The following is a 22,693-nucleotide window of genomic DNA, read 5'->3' on the forward strand; positions in this document are numbered from 1 at the left end:
CAGTCTGACGGTGCACGTTCCTGTGCTGGTCCTCTGTTTATTGTACACTCCTCCATTTTCTGCGTCGGTGTACGCACGCTCTTTCGGTTACATCGGTTCTCACCTCCCCAACCGCTTCGTTACACGTTGGGTACGGTCAGTGAGGATGGACGAGGACCGGGGACCGAAGAAGAGAACAAGGGGGGAAGATGCAAGGAACGAAGCTGTTGGCGGAGGCGTTGGGAGGCAGCGGCGGGGAGCCTGAGGCTCCACACGGACCCCTGGGGCTGGAGGAGAGGAGGGTCCAGGGCAGTGGGTCAAGGCCGGCGTGTGACGCCTGCCAGGCTCTGAAAGGCTCCTTCGCCCTCTCCGTGCAGGCGCGGAGCTTCCCCGGGAGCAAAGCGAGCCGGGGCTTCCTCTTCTTCCCCCCCAAGTCTCTTCCCAGCCTCGCTCCGGGCCGGCAGTTTTCAACGCCGTTTCACTTTCCGTGAAGTTAAACGAATTTGAACGTTTCTAAAGCGTGCCTCGCCCCGACCGGGAAATTACATCCCCGCGCCCTGCCTGACCCAGGTGCCCGACCGAGCTCCTCGGGGCGATGCCGGGGCTGCAGCTGCCGGGCTGCTCAGGGGCCTGCGTGACCCGTGACGCGAGGGGGACGGGGGGTGCCCGGGGGGTGCCGGGGGGGTGCCGGGGGGGTGCCGGGGGGTGCCCGCTCCGGCGGCAGCACAGCGGACAGCGGCCGCGCGGCCCCGCCCCGGGCCGTCGCGCGTGCGCCCGCCGGGGGCTGGCGGGCGGGGGCGGCGTGGTGCGAAGGGGAAGGTGCGCGCGCCGCTTCCCGCCCGCCCCCGCGCGGAGACAGCGGCCTCCCGCGAGCGGCGGCGAGAGGAGCCGCACGGGCGGGTGGTGCCGCCGCCGGGAGCCGCCCGCCGCCGCCCGGACCCCCTTCTCTCTCCCTTCCCTCCCCCGGCCCCGCGGGCACAGCCCGGCGGCGCTGAGGGCGCCTCGCAGCCCCCCGGCCAGCCGCCCCCCGCCCCGCCCCGCCCCGCCCCGCCCTGCCCCGGGGCGCTATGAGCCATGAAGCCGCCCGGCAGCATCTCGCTGCGGCAGCCTCGCTGCGGCCGCCGCTTGCCCGCCGCCGCCTGCCGCCCCGCGCTCCTGACGCTCCTCGGCCGCCTCGTCTCGCTGCTCCTGCTCCTCCATAGCTCCTCCTGCCCCCGGGCCCGCGCGGCCGCAGCGGCCGCCGGTGGGTATGGCGGGTCGGGTGTGCGGGGGTGCGTGTGGGGCGTCTGCTGCTCCTCGGTCCCCGTCCTCCTGCCTCCGCCCGGGGGGATAAACCCCGGTAACATCCGCTTCCCCGGAACGATTTCTTCCTCCACCTTTTCCAGCGTTGCGTACGCGTCTGTTTCGGCGTGTAGAAAAACGGGGCTCAGAAAATCTTTCCTTGGCTCGCTTGCTTACGAGAAAGAGCTGTGAGGTTTCGCCCCCTGGTCTCCTGAAGCCAGTGCTGCAGCGCTTTAGGTAGAGGATGGTGTGCGTAGAAATACGCTGGTGAGGTATGCGACGGAAAAAGGCTTAGGTGGTTTTTGTGTGTGTATTAGGAGGCATGTGTACGGAGATCTGGCTGGGCAGCTAATTTGTTTGCTCGGAGTTGGATTTTTGCGTGTGCTTTTTATTTTGTTTCCTTCCAATTGCGTATAGATGACATGTGGAATGCTGGATGTAGTCGGTTTGCGCATCGTGTTATTGATGTTACTGTTGCATTGCTTGTCGATTGACTGTATCTCGAAATTTCAATGAAGAAGTGTACAGGAGTTCATCTGAAAAGCCACCACTGAAGAAAAGGGCTCTTGTCAAAGTTGAGAGAGGTAGAAAACTTCCTCTGAATTCAGTTTGTCTTAACATCGAGACTATTCTTAGCTTTCAAATTCAGTTTGTCTTTAGGACGTCGAGAGTATTCTTAGCCTTTTGTAGATGTGCATTTGGGGTCTTTTTTTGTATGTGTGTACATCTTTGAGAGAAGAGAACTTGACTATCAAAAAGTGTGTAACTACGTATCCATTAAGTTGTTTTTTTTTTTCCTCTTGGAGGTTGAGAGGCGTTAAAATATTTATAATCCATGACTGCATATGAAAATGTATATGCATTTAAATAAATAATGTTATTTCTGAAACCGTTTTACGTGTGAAAAAAGGAATCAGATCTACCTCAATGAGTAAGCTATCTTTTTGTTTACCTGAGTGATGCATGAAATGTTAGAATGCTGCAAGTTAAATATGTAGCTTTTTTAATGGAAACAAACACATTCTGCCGTCTAATTTATGGCTGGCATGTCTTTCTTCCTCAGACCTGCATTGGAATGAAACGGCAGGCGGTATAGAGGGAGTGCTGCCAGATGAAGAGAATACATTTCAACAGAATAAAAGCGGTAACAATAAAAACAACGGCTACAGCAATGCAGTCCAGAAAGAAATCACACTGCCTTCAAGACTAATCTATTACATCAACAGAGACTCTGAAACCCCTTACCATATCCTGGATACAAGGGCAAAGCACCAGCAGAAACATGACCAGGTAGGGTAAAAAGAGGCTCATCTGCAGAATTTTCAAAATGGTAATATGTGACGTGGAACTGTATTTGAATGTTTTGTTCTGTGTATCTTTGAGAATTAATGGTGGTCCTTACCACTATTTTTAGCAATTAAAGGAGGATATGTAATTAAACAGGAATGTGATTTCCCTTGTGTTAATCTAAAAATTTTGAATTTCAGGATGGTTCAGAAGCTGAACTGTCAATAAACCAAAAGGGAATTATGCAAAGTTGACTTGTCTGATAAGTGTAGATTCTAGTGTCTAGACTTATACCATCATCAACAAAATGCTGCTTGTGAAATAGCTCGATGCTGCAGAAATGTCTGCATAGGGAGTTTCTTTAGAATCCTGACCTTACTTGGCTTTGAGTGTATCATGCACTACCAAGTAAGTGCAGTATTGGTTTCCTGCCAGTGTATGGCCAGTGAAGACCGCTGTAAAGTGTTACTAGTTTTTGTCAAATAACACCTGCATTTTTTGTTTTTAATGACAATGTTTCATTTTGCACAGATGCAAATAGTAAATTTTAAAATGAAATTGCGTGGGATTGAACAAACTTTGGTTTTGTGAAATAACTTGGTAAAGAAGTAAACCTATTCTAAACTATATCGCTTAGTAGACACCCTTTAAAGTTATTCCATCCTACTTTCACAGATTTTGATTTAAAGAATTAATTTATTCCCACAGGTTAAAAAGGTAAAGTGAAGGTAAGGATGGTTTTTATAGGAAGAGATTGCCATGGTAGAGAATAGAGACAGCAAAGCAGATCAGTATGTATGATATTACAGAAAGAGTTGGCTATAATGAAGTTGCTATTGAATTGCATTATTTTTTTTAAGCTTTAGGAAGTGAATTTGTTATGCATTATACATGCTTTTGTTGATACGGATTACGTGCCATTTCAGATGTGGAATTAATATAAAGGCACTGTATAATCCTTGAAAAAAAGATGAGATAGTTGTGTAGTTTTGCTGTTTTAGTGGGAAGAAAGGTTTCTTCCTTGCTTACTGAACCTGGATACCGGTATGTGCTACTGGATGCGTCTAAATACACCAGTATGTTATGGATGGCACAGAAAAGCTATTTGGTTGCTGGAAACTGGAGCTACTTAAGAGAAGTCTACATTCAGAACTAATGCCCCTTTAAAGCGAGACCACTCTCTTAAATAAACATTAGGGACTTTCTGCTCACCTCTTTGAAGAGGGATGTGGCAAGAAAAGGGTTTGCAAATGCTTGCAGACCTGCCTTTGGGAATTGTGCTTCTTCCATGTATCTACATGAGGTTTTTTTCTTGGGAATCCACAGAGGAGAATGCCTGCCAATCTCTTTACTTACCCAGCATTGCTCACAATAACATTGCTGCTGTTGCCTACCCTTCCTATGCCCTACCTTTCATCTACCTGTTGGCATAAAGCTCTGCAGAGATCAGTGCTGACAGAATTGGTATTGATTTCCTTGGGTATGCTTGCTGCTGAGTATTGTGTAAAGTGGATCTCCTTTCTACTCACTGTATCCCTTTTAAGCGTAGGGATTGCTAACACTGCAGTTTTTCCCCATGGAAGGGTTCTTTAAGCTTGGGGCTTCATGGAGGGTGATATTATGTTGACTTCATTCTTCTGGCATGAAACTTCTATTGCTTTGATCCATTTAATTGAAGGAAGGGGTGGATTATGTTCCTTGTCTGGATTAATTTTTGCATGTCTTGCTTCCAGAGCACCATAAAGGGCTCCCCCCAACTTGCATCTTGTGTCTTTCCTTGCATGAAGTAATTTCTTCGCCCTTCCATCTGTTTTACCAATAATATAATAAAAAATATTTTTGTTATGTTGTTCTGTTTAACATTCACCATAATTGTCTCTGTAGGGCAATAATTGGAGAGGCGGGGGAAGTCTGCCTAGGATGTAAAAGCAAAAGAATCCATGAAGAAAATGGAGTGCAATTGGATTGTGAAAGATACATGAAGCTTTTGATTTTTTTTGTGGGGCGGAGGAGGGTGGGGTGGTGGTGGAATTTCTTAGTACTTGCTTTTATCCTTTCCCAGAATTAAAATAAATGCTATATTATAATAAATCCCACTTGTGAGATTTTGCTATCTCCCACATTGGTAATAAAAAGAAATAACCAAAATACCTTTAGAGTTAGGTAAAGAAAGAAATACATGCTTAGGACTGATTTTTAGCATGTGAAAAAGTAAAAACAAATATGATGACCTTATATACATAGTGGACAGCTGAGGAAGAAAAATACTTTTTTGTTCTTTTTTACTGTTCTTGGAACCATACATCCTTTAACCTGTATTTTCTTGTCAGCCTTAATATAGCATTTATAGACATATGATGTGGATATACTGCCTTACTATGGATATTTTTCAGTAGACCCCTTTCTGTGGAACTTCATTATAGTGGCCAGAAGAATATAAACCATATGGATAGTTTGTGGGATTAGGCCTGAATACCTCAGAAATGCTGAGTCACTGTAAGGAGAAGGGAAGAGCAGAGCAAATTGTGTGCACGTGAGAAGAAAGAGGTAAAGCTAGAGAAATATAATTGCATAAAATGATTAAAATATTTTATTTTTGAAAGTATCTTCCTAAAAGTAAGGGTCTGCATCCTTCTTCCTAAAATGTATGTAGAAGTGAGGGGCTGGAGGAGGAAACAGTGTACCAGAGAATCAAAAATTTAAATAATAAATTGCTTTCTTGGCACTGATCCTCTGTATCCCCTTTTGAATCTGGTGAAACACCATCATAATGAGAGGGTGTATGTGATCTAAACGGTTGGTAGAACCTTTCTCATTCGTTCTTCTAAGAAGTTTCTTCTCAGTGTTGAAGAAAAGGTATGTTCACCATAGTTTTGACGAAGTGGTGTATTTCCAAGGTAGACAGAGTTCTAGCACATAATGTATTTTCTCTTTGCGCTCCAAAACCCTCATATTTTTAAATACTTGGTGCTTGAAGTCTCTAAAGTCTATACCTGTTTCCTCATAGTCAAATTAAGTCTAGTGGGTATTAAGTTCTGAAGTTATTTTTAGTGTGAAATACTAAAAAATGAGCATCTGCTTAGAAAAGCACTGAAGAAGCTCACAAGAATCCTTAAACTTGCTGAAGGGGTCTGAGTCATCTGTGTTCTGCTGCTCTGTCTTTCTAAACTTCTGCAGATGGAGGTGGGGTTTTGAATGAACTGGTAACCTCTTGATTGAACCAGATGAAGGTTTTGATTCATTTTTGCAGACTGCATATACAAGATTGTTAGGACCTAGTGGGAAGTCTGCATGGGACACAACTTGTCACAAAAGGTTAGGAGCAAGTCCTTATGCTGGCCAGCAGAGGGAAAAATCTTGCAACAGAAGATGTGATCTCAGGATAATAGGGTTGCCAGAGAAACACAGCTCAGAGCAACCTTAACAAATTTTGGGTGGAAAATAGCTTGAACTAGGTGCATATGAAGGAAGACTGCTTTCTAAGTGTTTTTAGATCACTGAATCAAGCTCTCAGAAATTGTAAAGAAGCAGTGTCTTCATGCATAATTCTAAGCTGTTAGTGTAATTTTGGGGAGGAGGGAGGTATTAAGAAAACTTTTACAGACCTTAATGACTGTAAAAAAAAAAAAAAAAAAAAAAAAGTGTGATAATAAGTCTGACTGTGAAGACAGTTCCATTCCCCCACCTCCCAACTGTATTCATTTTGGGCTATTTTTCTTGGTGTAAAAACTCCAGGTGCTTCTGTTTAGCTCAGCTGTTTGTTGTTTAAATAAAGAAAATACTCCTGCCAAGCTGAATGTTATGTTTTCTGCTATGTTGCCCTGCTTTAAAGGTTGAGATACAGTGCCGTCTCAGTCCTTTACGCAGCTTCGGTTTGTAGCAAATGAAACTTGAGAGGTGAAACATCTTTAAGACAGCAGGAAAACAAGTATCTCGGCTATTGCAGAGGAGGTGGTTTTGAGGAAAAAACAGGCCTGTTCTGTAAAAGATGAAACATCATGGTTAATCTCTCAAGAGGTGGCATCATATGAATTCTTACTAAAAATCCAGATAAAAATCCTGTGCATTAATTATTGTCTTCTCTTGCCTATATTAGGCCAGGTCTTAGCTTTGAATCCCCACGTAAGCAAAACTGATCAAAATAATGAATGAACTTCATGTGGCTTATGTGTATGAGTTTAAGACTGTTGGAGAAGCTGGCTTTGCAAGAGTTTTTTTTCAGAACGTTCTGTGGTGCAGCTTCAATTTACACTACTTGAAATGGATGATTTTGTGTACTTTGTCTTTTTTTTTCTATTCAATATTGAATTTATATTAATGCAAAAGGCTTATTTGGACTCTGTGTCTCTAGTAGTTGCTGACAGGAGGGTTGAAATTGGTCTTCCTACCTCCTTTGGTTTCTGGGAGTAGAAGGCCATTTTCCTTATGCCAGTTTCTCCTCAAGTAGATCTACATCTTGGTTCCGTAGCTGAAATGTGGGTCATAGTATTTCTAAATCTTTTTAAATCCTTTTTTTTTTTTTTTAAAAAAAACCGCACAACTATTTCTGAGTCCTCTCATGATCTTCAAGTGATAACCTACAAAAGGCTTCAGTTCCTAAGTGTTAGGTAGTACAACACTTGTACTTGTTAGGCATTGTTCTGACAGAAAAAGAAGTTTATAGATGTTCTAGAACTTGTGGGAAGCTGGGTACTGCAGGAAAGTGGTCCAAGATATGGATGCACTACTTTGTAGAGTCTTATGAACAAAACCCTGAGAGGGATAGGATTTTAGAGACAATGTGTCACTTACAGATGGTTATCTAAGTATTGTTGTGCTGTGAGAGAATGGTGGGTTCTGGCCCTTGGGGTTAAAAAAATAAGAGTAGGATTGCTTTCAGAGGTAAGGCTGAGCCTTTGTTCACATGCTGACAACCGTTCTTTCAGTCTTCAAGGCTTGAGGTTCAAGTGTGTCAAACCAACCTGTCTATTGTTAGTCACTGAAGACCAGAAACAAGTCGTCAACAGGAACTTTTCAGAAATCGTGTATGTTTTAAGCATGAGTTTTTACATGCTGCTGTGACATTTGTCTATGCTGTTTCAGTATGAAATGCTTTATTTCCAATGAGTAGTGGAAGGTTATCTCAGCATGTGTGCCACAGAGTAGATGTTTTCCAAACACTAAAGAAGGATGGCTTCTGTATGAAGCCTGAGGATAGGCAAACAACCTACAAGAAGAGTAAGGAACTAATATATAGTAAGTCACATTGATTTGTGACAAAACTTTTACTATTATCAAAATTAATATCTAGATCAAAAAATGTTTTAATGGTGTAAAATCCATCTAAATCTGACTTAGGTTTCTAATTACAAAACGGGAGTGATGAAACCCCTTGCTCAGCTACTGAAGTGAGAAAGGCAGCTTTTGGCTATTAGTTTAGTCAGCAGAGCTATATGCAAAATAGATTTATAAAAGCAATGAGTTTGTAATTTGGAGATCACATCTGTATGAATATAGCAGAAGACCCACAGGTACTATCCGTCAGTTAAATAATGCCGTTACTTTTGTTTAAAGACTTACGACAGAACTTAACTATTTTTGATGGAGTAACATGTTACTGAGTTTGACATAGTTTTACTGCGAAGAAGGTAAAGCCAATATAGTAACTTTATTGTTGGTGATGATGGTTGCAAAATTCCTGAAAGTCTGCAAAAAGAATTATGGACAAATGATGCCCAAGTACAATAAGGAAAACAAAGAAAGTGTTCAAGTTGTGACGTGGGTCAGTACAACTGAGATTCCAGTTATAGCCTCCTAGTCCACTTTTATCTTGAAACAGTAAGCTGATGACTTATTTCAAAGAAACTAGAATTTGTTTTGTATATGGATTTTCAGCTTGGAAGAAACCCTGAGAACTACTGCTTTGCACAAGCAGCTACAGCGCTCTTAGAATGTCAGTGCTAGGTTAAGGGTTGGACTAGATGATCTTCAAGGTCCTTTCCAACTTGGTTGATTCTGTGAATGTCCTTGGTGTGAAGAACCTCTTAATTACAGTGTCAGAACTAGTGATCTCAGCTTCCAGTGAAAAAAATAGTCTTTTTTTTTTCCCCCTAAAATTTGGATTTGGGGGCAGGAAAAATTTTAAAGACTCAGACCCTCTTTCAACTCTCTCCTCTGTATATTGTCAGTAAGTCTTTGCTGCAGAAAAGCTTTATGTAATTTTGCAGATTTGCTGTTGGAGTAGCAGGAACCTCTGCAAAGGTTTTTAATTAAAAAACATGTACAAAGGAGCTTGGTCTCCTGTTTATGTAAATAAAGAATACTCATGCGGATGTGAATGTACACATGTATGCAAGTGGTACAAGAAAGTGATGTTTAGTATTTTTCCAGTGAAAAAAAGTTATCTAGCACATATATATTCTTGAAAATATATGCTAACCTACATCATATTCTTGCTTGAATTTATAATTCTGTGCTAATCAGAGGAACACCGTATTTCAGATTATACCTCAGGCACTGTATCACACAGTATCTGATAAGAGAATACTGTGAAATAATAAGCTGTATAACAGAATTCCACATATACTTTTTTGAAATATTTCCTCCCATCATGGTGGTACATGATGATTGTAGCGGCTTAAAAACTCCAGTGAGAGCTCAATGGTAGCTTTCTGTGCTGATTTGTTACAGGAAAAATGCCAGTTTCAGGGTTAAATACTTTAGTCTTATTACCTTCACCTGATTTCTGGTTTATGACTTTCATGGGTGATTATCTGTTATTAAACTGGCTTAACAAAATCTGTATTTTGCTGCAGCAGTGGTGTATCACATCCACCTGAATTCAAAATGATGTTTTTGCTAAACTGCGGGGATTTAAAAATCCAGTGTTCTTTTTGTAACTAATGGTTTGAGCTAAGTTTGGTGGAGAACGTGACCTACTGCAGGGTAGCAAACTAGTGTCAGCTGCTTTGAAGCAGTTGCTGATGTGTACAGGCTAGCTAAATCACTAGTTAAGTGAGGCACAGTAATAGATAGCAAGTGGTGTTTTTATATACAGAAGTAGTTGTTTTCAGAAATAGCAAGGATATAATATCTAATTCTACAAGATTAACTTTTTTGTGACAATGTTGTAGAGCATACAAGTTACTTTAAATAATTTTAAACTGCAGAAAGATAAAGAATACAAGGTTGATGGCTTATACACGTGTATCATCCTTTAAGTTTCTCATTGAACGGGCTTGGCTGGACAGAACAGGCTAGACGTCTGCCTAGCTGTCCCTGAGAGCAATCAGTAGCAGATGCCTCTGGAGGGACACAGGAGCACAGAACAGTCACGGAGTGAGATATCCTGGACTGGTCTCCCAGACTCCAGCAATTTGTGGCTCAGGATTTTCTAGGAATCAGAATTTGTCTTTTGGATTTAATAGCCCTTGATGGGAGTTCCTGATCTTGAGGCTATCCAGGGTTGTTTTGTGTTGTTGTTTTTTTTTTTTTTTTAATACAGGTACATTTTTGGTACATTTTTAGTACATTTATGTTGAAACAAAGAAATTAACAGTCAGAATCCAGTATAACTGTTAAGCAGGTATTCTTTATTAGCAGTACTGGGGTTGCCCTGGGGATTCTCCACCATAAGGGCTCCCAAGAATTAGCAAGGGACATCAGTTTACATACACACAAATCATACATATTCATTAGATTTCCTAGAAGGGGGTTTCTTATGATAATGAGTTCCCAGAATATATAGTCTGGAATATATATAGACTGGGCATGCATAGTGAAAATAGGGCGAGGGTCTTTGGTGGTCAAGGGACGAAGTAAGTAGTCTTCTTCACAGTGTTTGCTAGTTGACCCTCTTTCCAGAGCATACACTGTGAAGTAAAGTCCAGGTGTCTCCCACCTAAATCAGCAGAATCGGTTTCCCTGTAATAGAGTCTCTGTGTCTCTTTGTTTGAGCCCCCCCCCGTCTCATTTCAGGAATTGCCCAAGTGTCCACTGAAGGCCTTGAGTCTGTTATCTGTGATTTACGTAGGAAGCCTAATGAGTGTTTTAATACCTAAACAGATGAGTGTTTTAATACCTAAACAGACAAAAGAGACCTAAAGAAACAGTTGAGAAATCAGGAGTCTGTGAGAAACAAATAAAACACAAGCAAAGCTTTGACACAAACGAAGCAAAGCACAAGCAAAGCTTTCATACATCATATCACAGTTCAATCTTAATAATTGTCAGAAATTCATTTGTTTGAGCCCGTTCATTTTAGGCGTTGGAATGGGCTGTCCAGGGAGGTGGTGGAGTCCCCATCCCTGGAGGTGTTCAAGAGTCGGGTCGACACAGCGCTGAGGGATCTGGTGTAGTTGGGAACTGTCAGTGTTAGGTAAATGGTTGGATTGGATGATCTTCAAGGTCTTTTCCAACCTGGACGATTCTTTGATTCTCTTTCAATGTGTTGTGCTGAAGTTTCAAGATTTTGGCATGTTTCAGTATGCCATGATTGCTTTTAAAGTGTGTTTTATTATTTGATGTGGTATGTCATCCATCAAACTTAAGCATTTTCTTAATCAGTTAAGTAGCTTGAATCTTCTTGAAAGAAAAGATATTCTAGAGTTTGGCTTATTTAGTTGGTTTGGAATTTTCAGTCAGAACAACAGTAGTGACGAAAACAAACAAAAATAAATTGGGAAACAAAATACTTTGGTATCTCTCTAGCAGATGATTATTTAGCCTTCATGCTGCTCTTCTAAAAAGTGTTTCAAAGAATACATGTTTTAAGTAATGCGTAGTCTTTTAGGAGAAGTGAAAGAAATGCTGCATTTGTATCAGACTGAAAGGAAGGAGTGTATTTTTATTTCTAAACACCATGGGAAAAGTATATAGTCACTTTTGATGTTACTTTTTTGCTCAAGTTGGGTAAGTATAACTTTTGGGATCACTGGTAGTATTGTTTCTAAAATGACTTGTAACCATTGTTAATGATATATTATACTGAGTAAATCCTGATTGGGCAGTCACTTTTTGCCATGTTATTTGTCAGAAATGTTATGTCATAGATCTGTAAATGGTAATCTTAAAGAAAATACTCAGTCCTCATTGTTTGTATGTAAAAATGCAGTATACTCAAAATTACCATGTTTATCTTCAAGCAGGAGATATTTTGAAAAACTGCCAAACTGAGATATTTATATATATATATATGTAAAACATAATAAAAAATAGGTACTTTAAGAAATTCTGTAGTTTTCATTTCTCATGGTTCAGAATGATCTTAATGGAATACTACATGCTTTTTTTAAACTTTCCAGATTGTTAGCATTAAGGTCTGGTTTGTGACATATATATGAAGACACATAATTTTAGGTAAATGTTACATGTAAAGGAGACTTGAAGCAGTAGCTCCTGTAACTCTTAAGTGGAATCTTTATGGGATAAAACTAATTGTAACCCTTTTCCTTTAATAAATTTTCATGCTTTTAAAAATTTTTATATTAATGCATGTGCATCTTGAAAACATAATGAGGTTTTTGTCACAAAGAGGTTCTTGAAAAGCTCCTTGTGACACTTGTTCCTTGGTTTCAATGTGCAGAAGAGTGGAGCAGGTCTGAAAAGCCTCTCCTGCTAGGCATGCATGCTACTAGGAGATTCTCTCCATTGAGGCAACTGTTTGTTTTTATATTTAGACTATTTCACTCTGGTTTACAGAGCAGCTGTAAAATGAGTTTGTCAGGCCAGTGTTATCTCAGTGGGTTGGTGAACTGGTGATACAACTGTTAATATTCATTTACCAAAAGATGTAACAGAGAGAAAGCTTGATACTGGTTTCCTTCCATATTATTTTAGTTATCACCTAGGAATTTTATTTTTAAAATTCTTATTGAAAGTTATTGTAGTTTTTTAATAAACAAAACCTAGGCTTTTGGTAAGAGATTGTTTAAAGATATTTAAAATATTTTGTAACTACATGCTTCTTTTAAAGAAGCTTGACAACAAAGCTCTGTGAACCTGTTGAAAGGGAAATAATATTTCTGAGGGCAAAGAATGATAAACTAACATAGGAAATATCACAGCTGATTTTAGTCACTATAGCAACTTTTAGAAATAGTTTTTTAAAATTATACTGAGGGCTTTTATGAAAGATGATGCATAGAGAAATAAGATGAAAACCAGTGCTGCTCTGTGTAGTGCAAGAATGGAAGAGTAACAGAAAGAATTTATCCTGTGTGGAAAAATTTCCAGAGGAGAACAAAATTGTAGGCCTTGTAGGCCGTAAAAGCTAATCTTCATATTGTTTAAGTTATGCCATAAACTAGCTAGAACTTTATGTAGTTTTTGTGATGTGCCTGAAGATTCATTGTGATGTTTAATAAAAAACAGTATTTTTTTGTTTTTTGATTAAAGGGCTTAGTTGTAATATTCCAACATTACGTAATTAATAATGCTGTATCAAATTAGTATATAAGGAAGCATAATTTGATTAGGACATTATTAGGGAAGAGGTTTTCTGAAATTCAGATCTAATTTCCTCTACCCTGCTGGATCAGTGTCTTCACAAAAAGAAATTATTGGACTAATCTTATCTTCCCCTTATTTTTCTAGAAAACAGATGAGCATGTTTTAAATGTCTTTGGCTTCAGTTACAACAGTATAGAAAAGAATAAATAATACATTTATATATCTGACAAAAATTGAATATCCTGAAACTTATAACTCTATATGCAAGACAAGCTAATGTTCTTTTGGTGGTTGTACATTGAGCAACATCAGTCTTCTGTACACTGATTTGGCTACAATGCCAAGTACAAAGCCTTTAATTGTGAAGGGATTACTTTGAAGGAATCTTTCATAACATGTAATACAAGCCTTGCTGTGATTTTCTTATTTGAAGGCCTGTATTACAAATGCTTTAATTATTTCAGGCCTTTTAAAGTGAATGAATGCAGTAACATAAATGGAGGAACAGTTCACTACATTACTGATGCTTTTATTAAGGAGCCATCTGGTTATGGCAAAATATAGACATTTATGTGAATCTTTTTTTTTTTTTTTTCCCTTGTTTTTGTGAGGAATGAGTGTGTATTCGAAAGCATGCTTTTCAGGTACCCTTTGCTTCCCTGTCTTTACCCTCTAAAAAGGCAAATCCTTTTGAATCAGCATTTGGTACAAGGGCAGAACTTTTCATATGTATATGAGATTCATGAAAATAAGCATGTTTTTCACAGGTGTTTGTCACATTTGTTGCATAGAATACTTAATGATTCTTTTGACAACTTTAAATGTTCTGCAAAACTGTATAGTACTCCTGTGTGTTCATGTTTACAGGCTGTACATCTGGCCCAGGCAAGCTTCCAGATTGAGGCCTTTGGTTCCAAATTCATCCTTGACCTCACATTGAATAAGTAAGTGCGCAATTTGAGGTTTTCTTTCTTTCCTGCTCTTATTAACTTATGGTACAAGGTCAGGGCACATGAAATCCCAAGATCTGCAGAAAAATACACTGTTATCCAAGTTTAATAATACAAAATACCATTCAGCCTTTTTTAAGCAAGGTAACTGTTACCCTTGCTGACACCCATAACATACATATCTTTAAAATGTTGTCAGTCGTGATAAAACAGAGGAGGATAAATAGAGAGGTTTCAGTACCAGTAGTGCTTGAAAGGTGTGGATTTTCTTGTGCGTTTTTTTACTTATTGATGAACTGTCATGCAGATGTTATTTTAGTTGCTCAAGTTGATGTGTAGGAATATTGTAAATACTTGTATGAATGCCTCATCTTTAACGATCTGGAAAACATGCTATTATCACTATAATAATCAAGTTTCTAATGAGGTGGGAATTCTAATGAGGTGGGAATCCTAACAGTTTGGTTGTACTGAAAGGTGCAGCTAGAGTCCATTTACCAGTAAGACAATTTGACACAATCATTAGGTCTTAGAAGATCTGATTTGTAATACAGGTCAATGACTGTTTAGTAGTTTGCATCTATTTATATCCCCAGCTGAAGGTATGGAGTTATGTATTCTTTCTAAAAATTGTAATGAAGGATTTTTTTGCCACTGAAGGCTTACACTGAGGAAGTTTAAGAATAAGGTAGAAGTATAAAATCAGTACTAAATACTGGACAGGTTAGATATCTACAATATCGCTTAAAAGTGCATTTGCCCCTTCTGCTGCCTTTGAGCCTTTCAGCACACTTAAAGGAGAAACAAATTGACAGAAACAATTGCATACTGGTTTAAAAAAACATGTTCCTCTGGTCTTGAGTTCCATATGAAGTCTTACTTTGGTCTTAACTGTCATGTAATAAAAGTTTTGTTAGGGAGAAAATGCCAGCTTATTAAATCTAGTATCTTTTTAAAGCAGAAAGCTATGGCTTTATAAAATTTGCTGAACTGTTATATTTCCATATTTTGCTGCTTGGCTACTAGTTATCAGATGTTTTGCTGCAAAGGTGAACTGGAAAATTTTCTTTCATCCACACATGATTTTGAAGTTAGGTTGCTCTTACAGTTCCATCTTTTAAAGTGTGACACAAAGTCTTGAGTGGCTGATAAAAGATGAGTTAGTATGAAGATAGGGGATGGCACACAAAATGGAAGGAGAAAGAAGCCTTGAAGATAACTGGGTGTTCTAGCTTCTGGAAGAGTGTAGTGCAAGACTATGGTGTTTTATGAGAGTCAGGGTTGGACCCATGTAAAGTAATTCCAGTGGTATAATCATGACACGTTTGTGAAAGGAACCTATATCTAGTGGCCTCTAAGCTACAGGGTATTTCTCCTCTTGGTCTGCTGCCACTGTTCCTGGTAGCAAGACTGAACACACATTCCCAAGATGGGACTATACATGGGATATGGCTGGTCACAGACCATCACGGAAGAAACACTGCCTTTACTGGCATCACATGTAAATGCAAACAGCACTCAGGTGAACAAGAATACAAACAGCCTGATAAACTTCTTCTCCAGCTGATGGGAATTGGAAGTTTGCTAGTGAAATATCTGCACCAGCCCTGTCCTGATTCACGACCTGCCCACATTCACAGACTAAAATATTAACACAGACTTCAGGTTCATCAGACATGCATGTCTAGGCCTGAGGTCTCTCACTTGGTCACCAGCTTAGACCTTGGGTCTTTCCGGATACAGGTCTCGTCATAGTTGTCTCCTCAACTTCAGACTGACTCTGAAGGTTTCTTTACCTTTGACACTGCTTGCACACCACACCTATGCAGAAGAGAGAGCAAAGCCATATAGAAAATAGTAGAAGTAGGACTCAGTAGAAACATTGGGCATACTGCAGTGATCAGGTGCAGGGCTAGACCAAATAAACCTACTGACTTGCAGCTTACATCAATGACTTTTTTTTTTAAGCAACTTCCTCTCCATTTTCCCACACTTGAGCCATTCCGATTCACCTTCCCTACTTTTGGCACTTTCCTGAATGTCCCATAAAAATGTTTGCACATTTTCACAAGCTGCTGCAGACATCCTGTAATTAGTTTGTTCTTTCCCAGAAGACCAGTGATGACATTGTTTACCACTTCTTGTCTGTTCTAAAGTTCTGGTTGAACCTCTTCAAGTCTGTGCCAGAGTGGCTCCTTCTATGGCCCATCAGTCAGTGACCTAACAGAGATAATAACAAAGACCAGAACTCGTTTCTTGTTCATTAGAGTTTGTGTGTCTGGCTGTCGGTTGCTTTTCCTAATCTCTTATGCTGAATGGCTGTTAACCAGATACCCTCACAAACCTGATTACATTCTCTATAAGGACAGTTTAATAGGTAAAGCAAAAGCCACACATGCAAGCGAAGCAAACCAAGGAATTCATCCACCGTTTCCCATTGGCAGGCATGTGTTCAATCATCTCCAGAAAAGCAGGATTCCAGTTACTTGGGAAGACAAATGCCCTTGCTTTGAACCTGCCTCCCTTCCTCCTCCTTCCTTCAGCTGTATATGCTGAGCATGACACCATATGGTCTGGGATAGCCCTTGGGTCAGTTGGGGTTGACTGTATCCCCTCCCAACTTCTTGTGCGCCCCCAGCCTGCTTGCTGATGGAGTGGGGTGAGAGGCAGAAGAGGCCTTGACCCTGTGTAAGCACTGCTCAGCAGGAACAAAAACATCTCTGTATCATCAATGCTGTTTTCAGGAAAAATCCAAAACACAGCCCCCTACTAGTTACTATGAAGAAAATTAACTGTATCCCAGCCAAAACCAGCACACCTCGCATTGTTACCCATCGTCTAGCCCTCCTGTTTGTCCTTGCTTGTTTATAACAATAAATGGTCCATAAAGAAAGGAAAAGTACTTATTTTTTCCAACTGTGGTTGTTTTATCAGTTATCAAAACATACAGTGTCTTTCACTTCAACAGAGGGAGGGAGATCACTTGCTGTGCACCTTGTGTGAAGTTCTGCTCTTGGGCAGAATTTTCTTACTGGCTCTGTGTAAGGTGCCGCGTGTTCAGGTGCCTTACTGGTATCCCTACCATTTGCCTATTTATACATGAGGTCTTTTTCTAGCTTCCTAAGTGGTTTTTGACTCATAAACATTTGACTCTGTTTTCTGGAGCAGAACCAGATAGAATTACTTCAAAAACCTGTCCTACTTTTTGACCTGACATAAGACTGTAAAACCAGAAGTCATAAAACTTGTAACATCATAAATTGTCAATACCCATAGACAATGATTTGAATAAGACCCGTTCTTGGATCTCGGTTACACTTACGTGTTCAGCAAAATGCTACCTTTTGCTACTATGTTGGATTACAATGGATTTTAGTTGTAGTTGGTATTACTAATGTCTAGTCAAAAGGAAAGGCAGAAGAACAACGGGGCCACAGACTTGAACTGTTATATGCCGTTGCCCAAAATAATGCAGTTGCATGTAGAATACATATTGAAAATCTGGAACACCCTTGAATATGCTGAATATATATTTGTGTCAGTTACTCTAAGGTGAGTTACTGTTACCTACTCTGTGTGTGCATTCTGTGTATTCTGATTTTGTCCCTGCATTTTTTAAAGGAAACTTCTTTGAGTATATAAAGCTAAAATCAGAGGATGGTTGTTACCTACAAACAGGTTCTAGTTGGAAGATTTCTTTACCTTTGTTGGAATTTGTGCAGTTGCCTACCTTATGTTCCAACTGCTCTTTTTTTCACAGCAAGTATTATAATCAGGAGGTGAAGAAAATTGAATGTTCACTTGCATTAATAACTGTCAGGATTTTCTGAGAGGAACAGGTGGCAATCTGAAAGTTTCTGGAACATGTTAATATAATTTTTTACTCGATGTTTTCTGTCTTGCTGTAGTGCAATGGCACAAACAGCTTGAATGAAATTTAAGCCCATCAAACTTCTTGAATCCAGAGACAATTCAAATGTAAGATTTGTATGGAGATTGAATGGGTAATCGAATTTTCAGTTGCGCAAGGCCTACAGGTGTTAAAACAGATGACATATAATTTGTTATCCTAAAAGTCATTGTTGACAGCTTTTTATGACCAGACAGCTCAGGAAAAAAAGATTAGTTTTGAACTCTCTAACAAGGTGGCTACTCTGAAGTTTCAGATATCTTGCTCCTCAGTACGCTTAAATGACCAGTTTCAGGCTGTCAGTGTGATGTCATTTATGACAACGCATAACAATTGCAGCTATGTGGTTTATGGAAATAATTCGATGCAAAAAGTAATGCTTTTTCTAATCTGTAATGGATTGAATAATGTTTTTAGTTAATGCTCTTAGTACAAAAAAGAAAGATTATAGGGTACTAGTGGGGTAGCGATTAATTCCATTTGAAAAGTTAAACTTTTTGTAATTCAGCTATGATTGTCTGTCCAAACACAATAAATTACCTGTGCAATGTGTGGCATTGTCTTAAAACCCAATTTATATAAAAAGCCTTTAAAAGTGTTCATTAATTTCAGTAAATGCATATTTTTGAACTCAAACAATACTGTAAATTCATTTATTTTAACAGTGTATTTGAGTAATCTATGATCCTACTATATCTGAACAATTTCTTATTTTTTAATTTTTGTATTATATACATAAACAAACGTCTCTGAGGTGCTAACAAATCAGTTTTGAATGATCTCTTCCACCAACATGTATAAGGCTTTTAAGTTGCTGTTCTGTTGAAGGACAAGTGTTTCTGCAGGTAATTCTTATGTCCTGTTTAAAGCTGGCTGTCTTTATGTTCTGGTGTAGTACTAGAACACATTACAGAGCAGTACTACCAAAAGTAGTGAATTTAAAATGTTTACTTGCTGATTTTTGGTGATGAGGGAAGTTGACTCTGCTGTCTGGCAGTTGCACCAGTCTCTAAGTAAAGGAGTCTCCTCCAGCACTGGGGTGCTGGGGCCACGCTAGAGCCTTGCCCCCTGGGACTGTGGTGGTTGAGGCACATACAAGGAATGGGGAATTAGGTAGCTCAGCTGGACAGAAACAGAAAGTAAAAACCAAAGACAAAAACCTCTCTCCCTACTAAAAACCTCCCTCAAAACTTACGATTTTTGGGGAAGGAAAAAAAATATTACCTAAAATGGCTTGTATTTTTTCAGCTTTTCTTTCTTTTCCCTGTAGAAATTCGCCTTGCTTTTCAATGAAGAAATCATATGAAAAAAATCTGGCATCTTTGGCATGAACTGAACGCATCTCCCTGTTTGACTGTAATATGACTTAAATATTTGAGATATTAAAATATGACAACTCTGTTAGTGAAGTGCAGCATTACAGCCAACGTATTACAGCCAATTTTATCTGTCAGTTTAAAGCTTATAATTGTTGTGTAGTCTTTGTGGTATATGTTTCTGTAGGGCTGAATTTAACCTGAGAGTACTAACCAGAGGAGATTATATTATTGTAACTGCATTATTTGAGAATCTCTGATTCTTGTTTTTTTTCTCAAAGTTCTTTTTTAATGGGAAGACTAGTCACAGTTTTCCAGAAGGAAACTTGAAATATTTATAAAATATTCTTAAATAAAAGCTTAAACATTTAGAGTACTAAATGGTTCCTACAAGATACACAAGCTGTGGAAATTAAATATGATAATATTAATGTGGCTTAACTCTAGTCTGCTTTTTAAAATTTGTTACAGATGAGATGCAAAGAACTCAGTGTTAGGATTTTTCAACAATGTGTGGTACTCCTGTAAGTGCAGTCTTGAGTATCTCAGCTGTAGATGACAGAGCTTTACTGCCTCATTTGCCACTCCCAGAACTGGAGGCAATGTATTAAAAGTTATAATTTGCCTCGGCGGGCATTTCATATGCAAAAAGACTTAGATGCTAAAACCTCTCTGTATTTCTCAAGACATACTAATGTGTGAAAAAAAGCTTTCTTTTGTAATTTTAAACATTATAAAAACCTGACAGTGTGAAGAAGCTTCCTTCTCAATTACTGTGTTCAGCTCTAAATTAGAAGTATTAATTATGAGCAGTATTTCAGTTATTCTGTCTTGTCTTAGTATTTTGTTTCTGTAATTTTAAGTGTTTAGTACAGTTCTCTTCAGGTATTGTTTTCTGTCCTGTTGCTAAGCTTATAATAAAAAGGTGTATTTTGTAATATTATATATGCATGTGCATATGTGTGTTCACCAATGCATTTTCTAGTGTTTTACTCATTATTCTTCTAGGAGTACAGTAGGAGGCAGCACCAATCCTGCCATTGACCAGGGGCTTTCAATCTTAGCTCAATGTCTTGAGTGTTTCTCAGCAGTATTTCTAGCTCCTTGTCACCTGCTTCTTTCATTCCTCCTGGAACTTTCCAGATCAGTCCTTTTAATATTTTTTTCTTCTTTTTGATCTTATTTTTCTTCATCTTATCTCCTCTTCAGCAAATATTTGTAAAATAAAGTGTGTGTGTTTATACGTATGTTTCATAGGGGAGAACTTACAACTGTAGCTGTAGAAATTAATGTTGCAGTCTGACTTTCAAGCACTCAAGTTTTGTATTCCCCTGTAGTAATTAAGTAATGTCCCTATTCCTGCTGTGCAATGCATGAGTAGAGCTGGGCCTTGTAAAATGGCTATCGATATAATAATTGACAGCAGAGCTTATTTCGACTGTTAAAAACTCAACATAGGCTAATTTGTTTGAAATTCCCCCTTTTTTGGTGGTGTAGGAGCTATTGGGCAGTATCTTCTTGAATGAGATCTGGGAGCCTCTGGGAAGAGGCATCTTAAAGAACTGTAAAGAAAAAAAAAAAAAAAGACCCCCCAAAACCAACCAACCAAAAACCATGAACCCAAAAACCTAAGAGAATATGCTGTTTTTCTTCTAAAATGCAGACATCAGTGTTGTGTATGTTAGCCCTCTTGTCAAATCACTTGCTTCTGGAATGAAAAGACTTTATTCTGTGCGCTCCTGATTCTGGATTAAATAAGCGTGGATCTCACTTCTGAACAGGGTTTTGAATGTCTGTCAGCTGAGTTGTGACTGCAGCCATTGGTTTGGTGGATTGTTAGGGTCAACAAGCTCAGGGCAAGGCAAATACACATCTGGGGCAATATGACAACACTATAAAATTCTGTGTGGCAGAATGAGGATGTTTATTGCCTCCTCCTGTGTAACAACTACAGATATCAAATAAAGGAGGAGGTTTGAAAGGAGGTGCTTCTCACAACAAAATTTAAAATGCAACTCTTGTCACAGTATATTGTGCATATTAAACTATTTACAGGTCTTAAAGGATTAGAAGAATTTACAGAAAAGAAATCTCCTGTGGGCTATTGAAAACAATTATACTAATTCTGGTTTCTGAAATCCTGGTGTTACAGATCACTGCGTGCTGAGAAGACTCCCTGAAAAGTTGCTACATGTGTGTATTTGCTATCAAACAACATACTAAGCAGTTGTCTCGCTTGATGCATCCTTTCTTAGGTTATGTTCCTACTCCTTGCTTATATGTAGCCACTGTAATGTGACAATGGTGAAGAAATGTTATCTTTCTAATCTAGTATATTTTTTTCAGTCTATCTCTGAGATAGTCCAGTCTTGTCAATAGTGAGGTCTTTATGCTGAAGTGAATTACTGGGATCTCAGCTTCCATTATAGTCAGACTGAAATCTTTGCATTTGGAGCTTATATAAAGCTTGTGTATACTTGATATGATTAATTAAGTTCATTGAAGTAGCTCCTAAGAGCCTATATCACTGAGTTTAACTTGATTCAGTGACAGAGCTAAAGTTGTGCAATAGTTCAGCATGGAAGCAGGGATTGCCAATTGTATCCTGGGCTGCATCAAGAGAAATGTGGCCAGCAGATTGATGGAGGGGATTCCCCCCCTCTACTCTGCTCTCATGAGACCCCACCTGCAGTGCTCTGTCCAGCTTTGAGGCACCCAACATAAGAACAACATGGACCTGCTTGAGCAGGTCTGAAGGAAGTGATGAAGATGATCGGGGGCTGGAGCACCTCCCCTGTGAGGACAGGCTGAGAGAGTTGGGGGTGTTCAGCCCAGAGAAGAGAAGGCTCTGGGGAGACCCTACAGCGGCCTCCCAGTACTGAAAGGGGCTGCAGGAAAGCTGGGGAGGGACTCTGCATCAGGGGGTGTAGGGATAGGATGAGGGGCAACAGTTTTAAACTGAAAGAGGGTAGATGTAGATTAGATGTAAGGAAGAAATTCTTCCCTGTGAGGGTGGTGAGACACTGGCACAGGCTGCCCAGAGCAGCTGTGGCTGCCCCCTCCCTGGCAGTGTTCAAGGCCAGGCTGGACGGGGCTTTGAGCAATCTCGTCTAGTGGAAGGTGTCCCTGCCCATGGCAGGGGGATGGGAACTAGATGATTTTTAAAGTCCTTTTTGTTAGAATCAGGAGGAAGGCCAACAGGGCAGATGGTTTAGTAGGGGTCTCCTATAGGTGACCCAACCAGGACAGAGAGGTGGATGAAATATTCTGTAGGCACTGAAGAGAAATCTCATGGTCGCTTGCCCTTGTTCTTGTGGGAGACTTTAACTTCCCAGACATCTGCTGGAAATATGACACAGGAGAGCGGGATCAGTCCTGGAGATTCTTGGAACGTGTGGCAGATAACTTCCTGACACAGGTGGTGAGTGAACCGACCAGAGAAGGTGCCCTGCTGGACCTCCTTTTTGTGAACAGAGAAGGACTGGTGGATGATATGGTGGTTGGAGGCTGACTTGGACGCAGCAATCATGAAATAATAGAGT

The 22,693-nt window shown here is 39.8% G+C and overlaps 1 protein-coding gene across 6 annotated transcripts in view; it reads left to right on the forward strand.

Annotated features, from left to right (window-relative positions):
• Positions 1-783: 783 nt before the first annotated feature.
• Positions 784-22,693, forward strand: part of ADAM23 (ADAM metallopeptidase domain 23) — an 87,056-nt gene continuing 65,146 nt past the window's right edge. For 5 of the 6 annotated variants that reach the window (XM_074911168.1, XM_074911165.1, XM_074911166.1 and 2 more), the window contains exons 1-3: positions 784-1,222; positions 2,324-2,550; positions 13,843-13,919. In XM_074911168.1, coding sequence (XP_074767269.1) covers positions 1,054-1,222; positions 2,324-2,550; positions 13,843-13,919 — 473 coding nt within the window. In that variant the 5' untranslated portion in view covers positions 784-1,053. Of the gene's footprint in view, positions 1,223-2,323; positions 2,551-13,842; positions 13,920-22,693 lie in introns of those variants that run through there. The other variant, XM_074911171.1, reaches the window with a different exon arrangement.

This window comes from Athene noctua, chromosome 7 (genome assembly GCF_965140245.1).
Source record: "Athene noctua chromosome 7, bAthNoc1.hap1.1, whole genome shotgun sequence".
Lineage (NCBI taxonomy): Eukaryota > Metazoa > Chordata > Aves > Strigiformes > Strigidae > Athene > Athene noctua.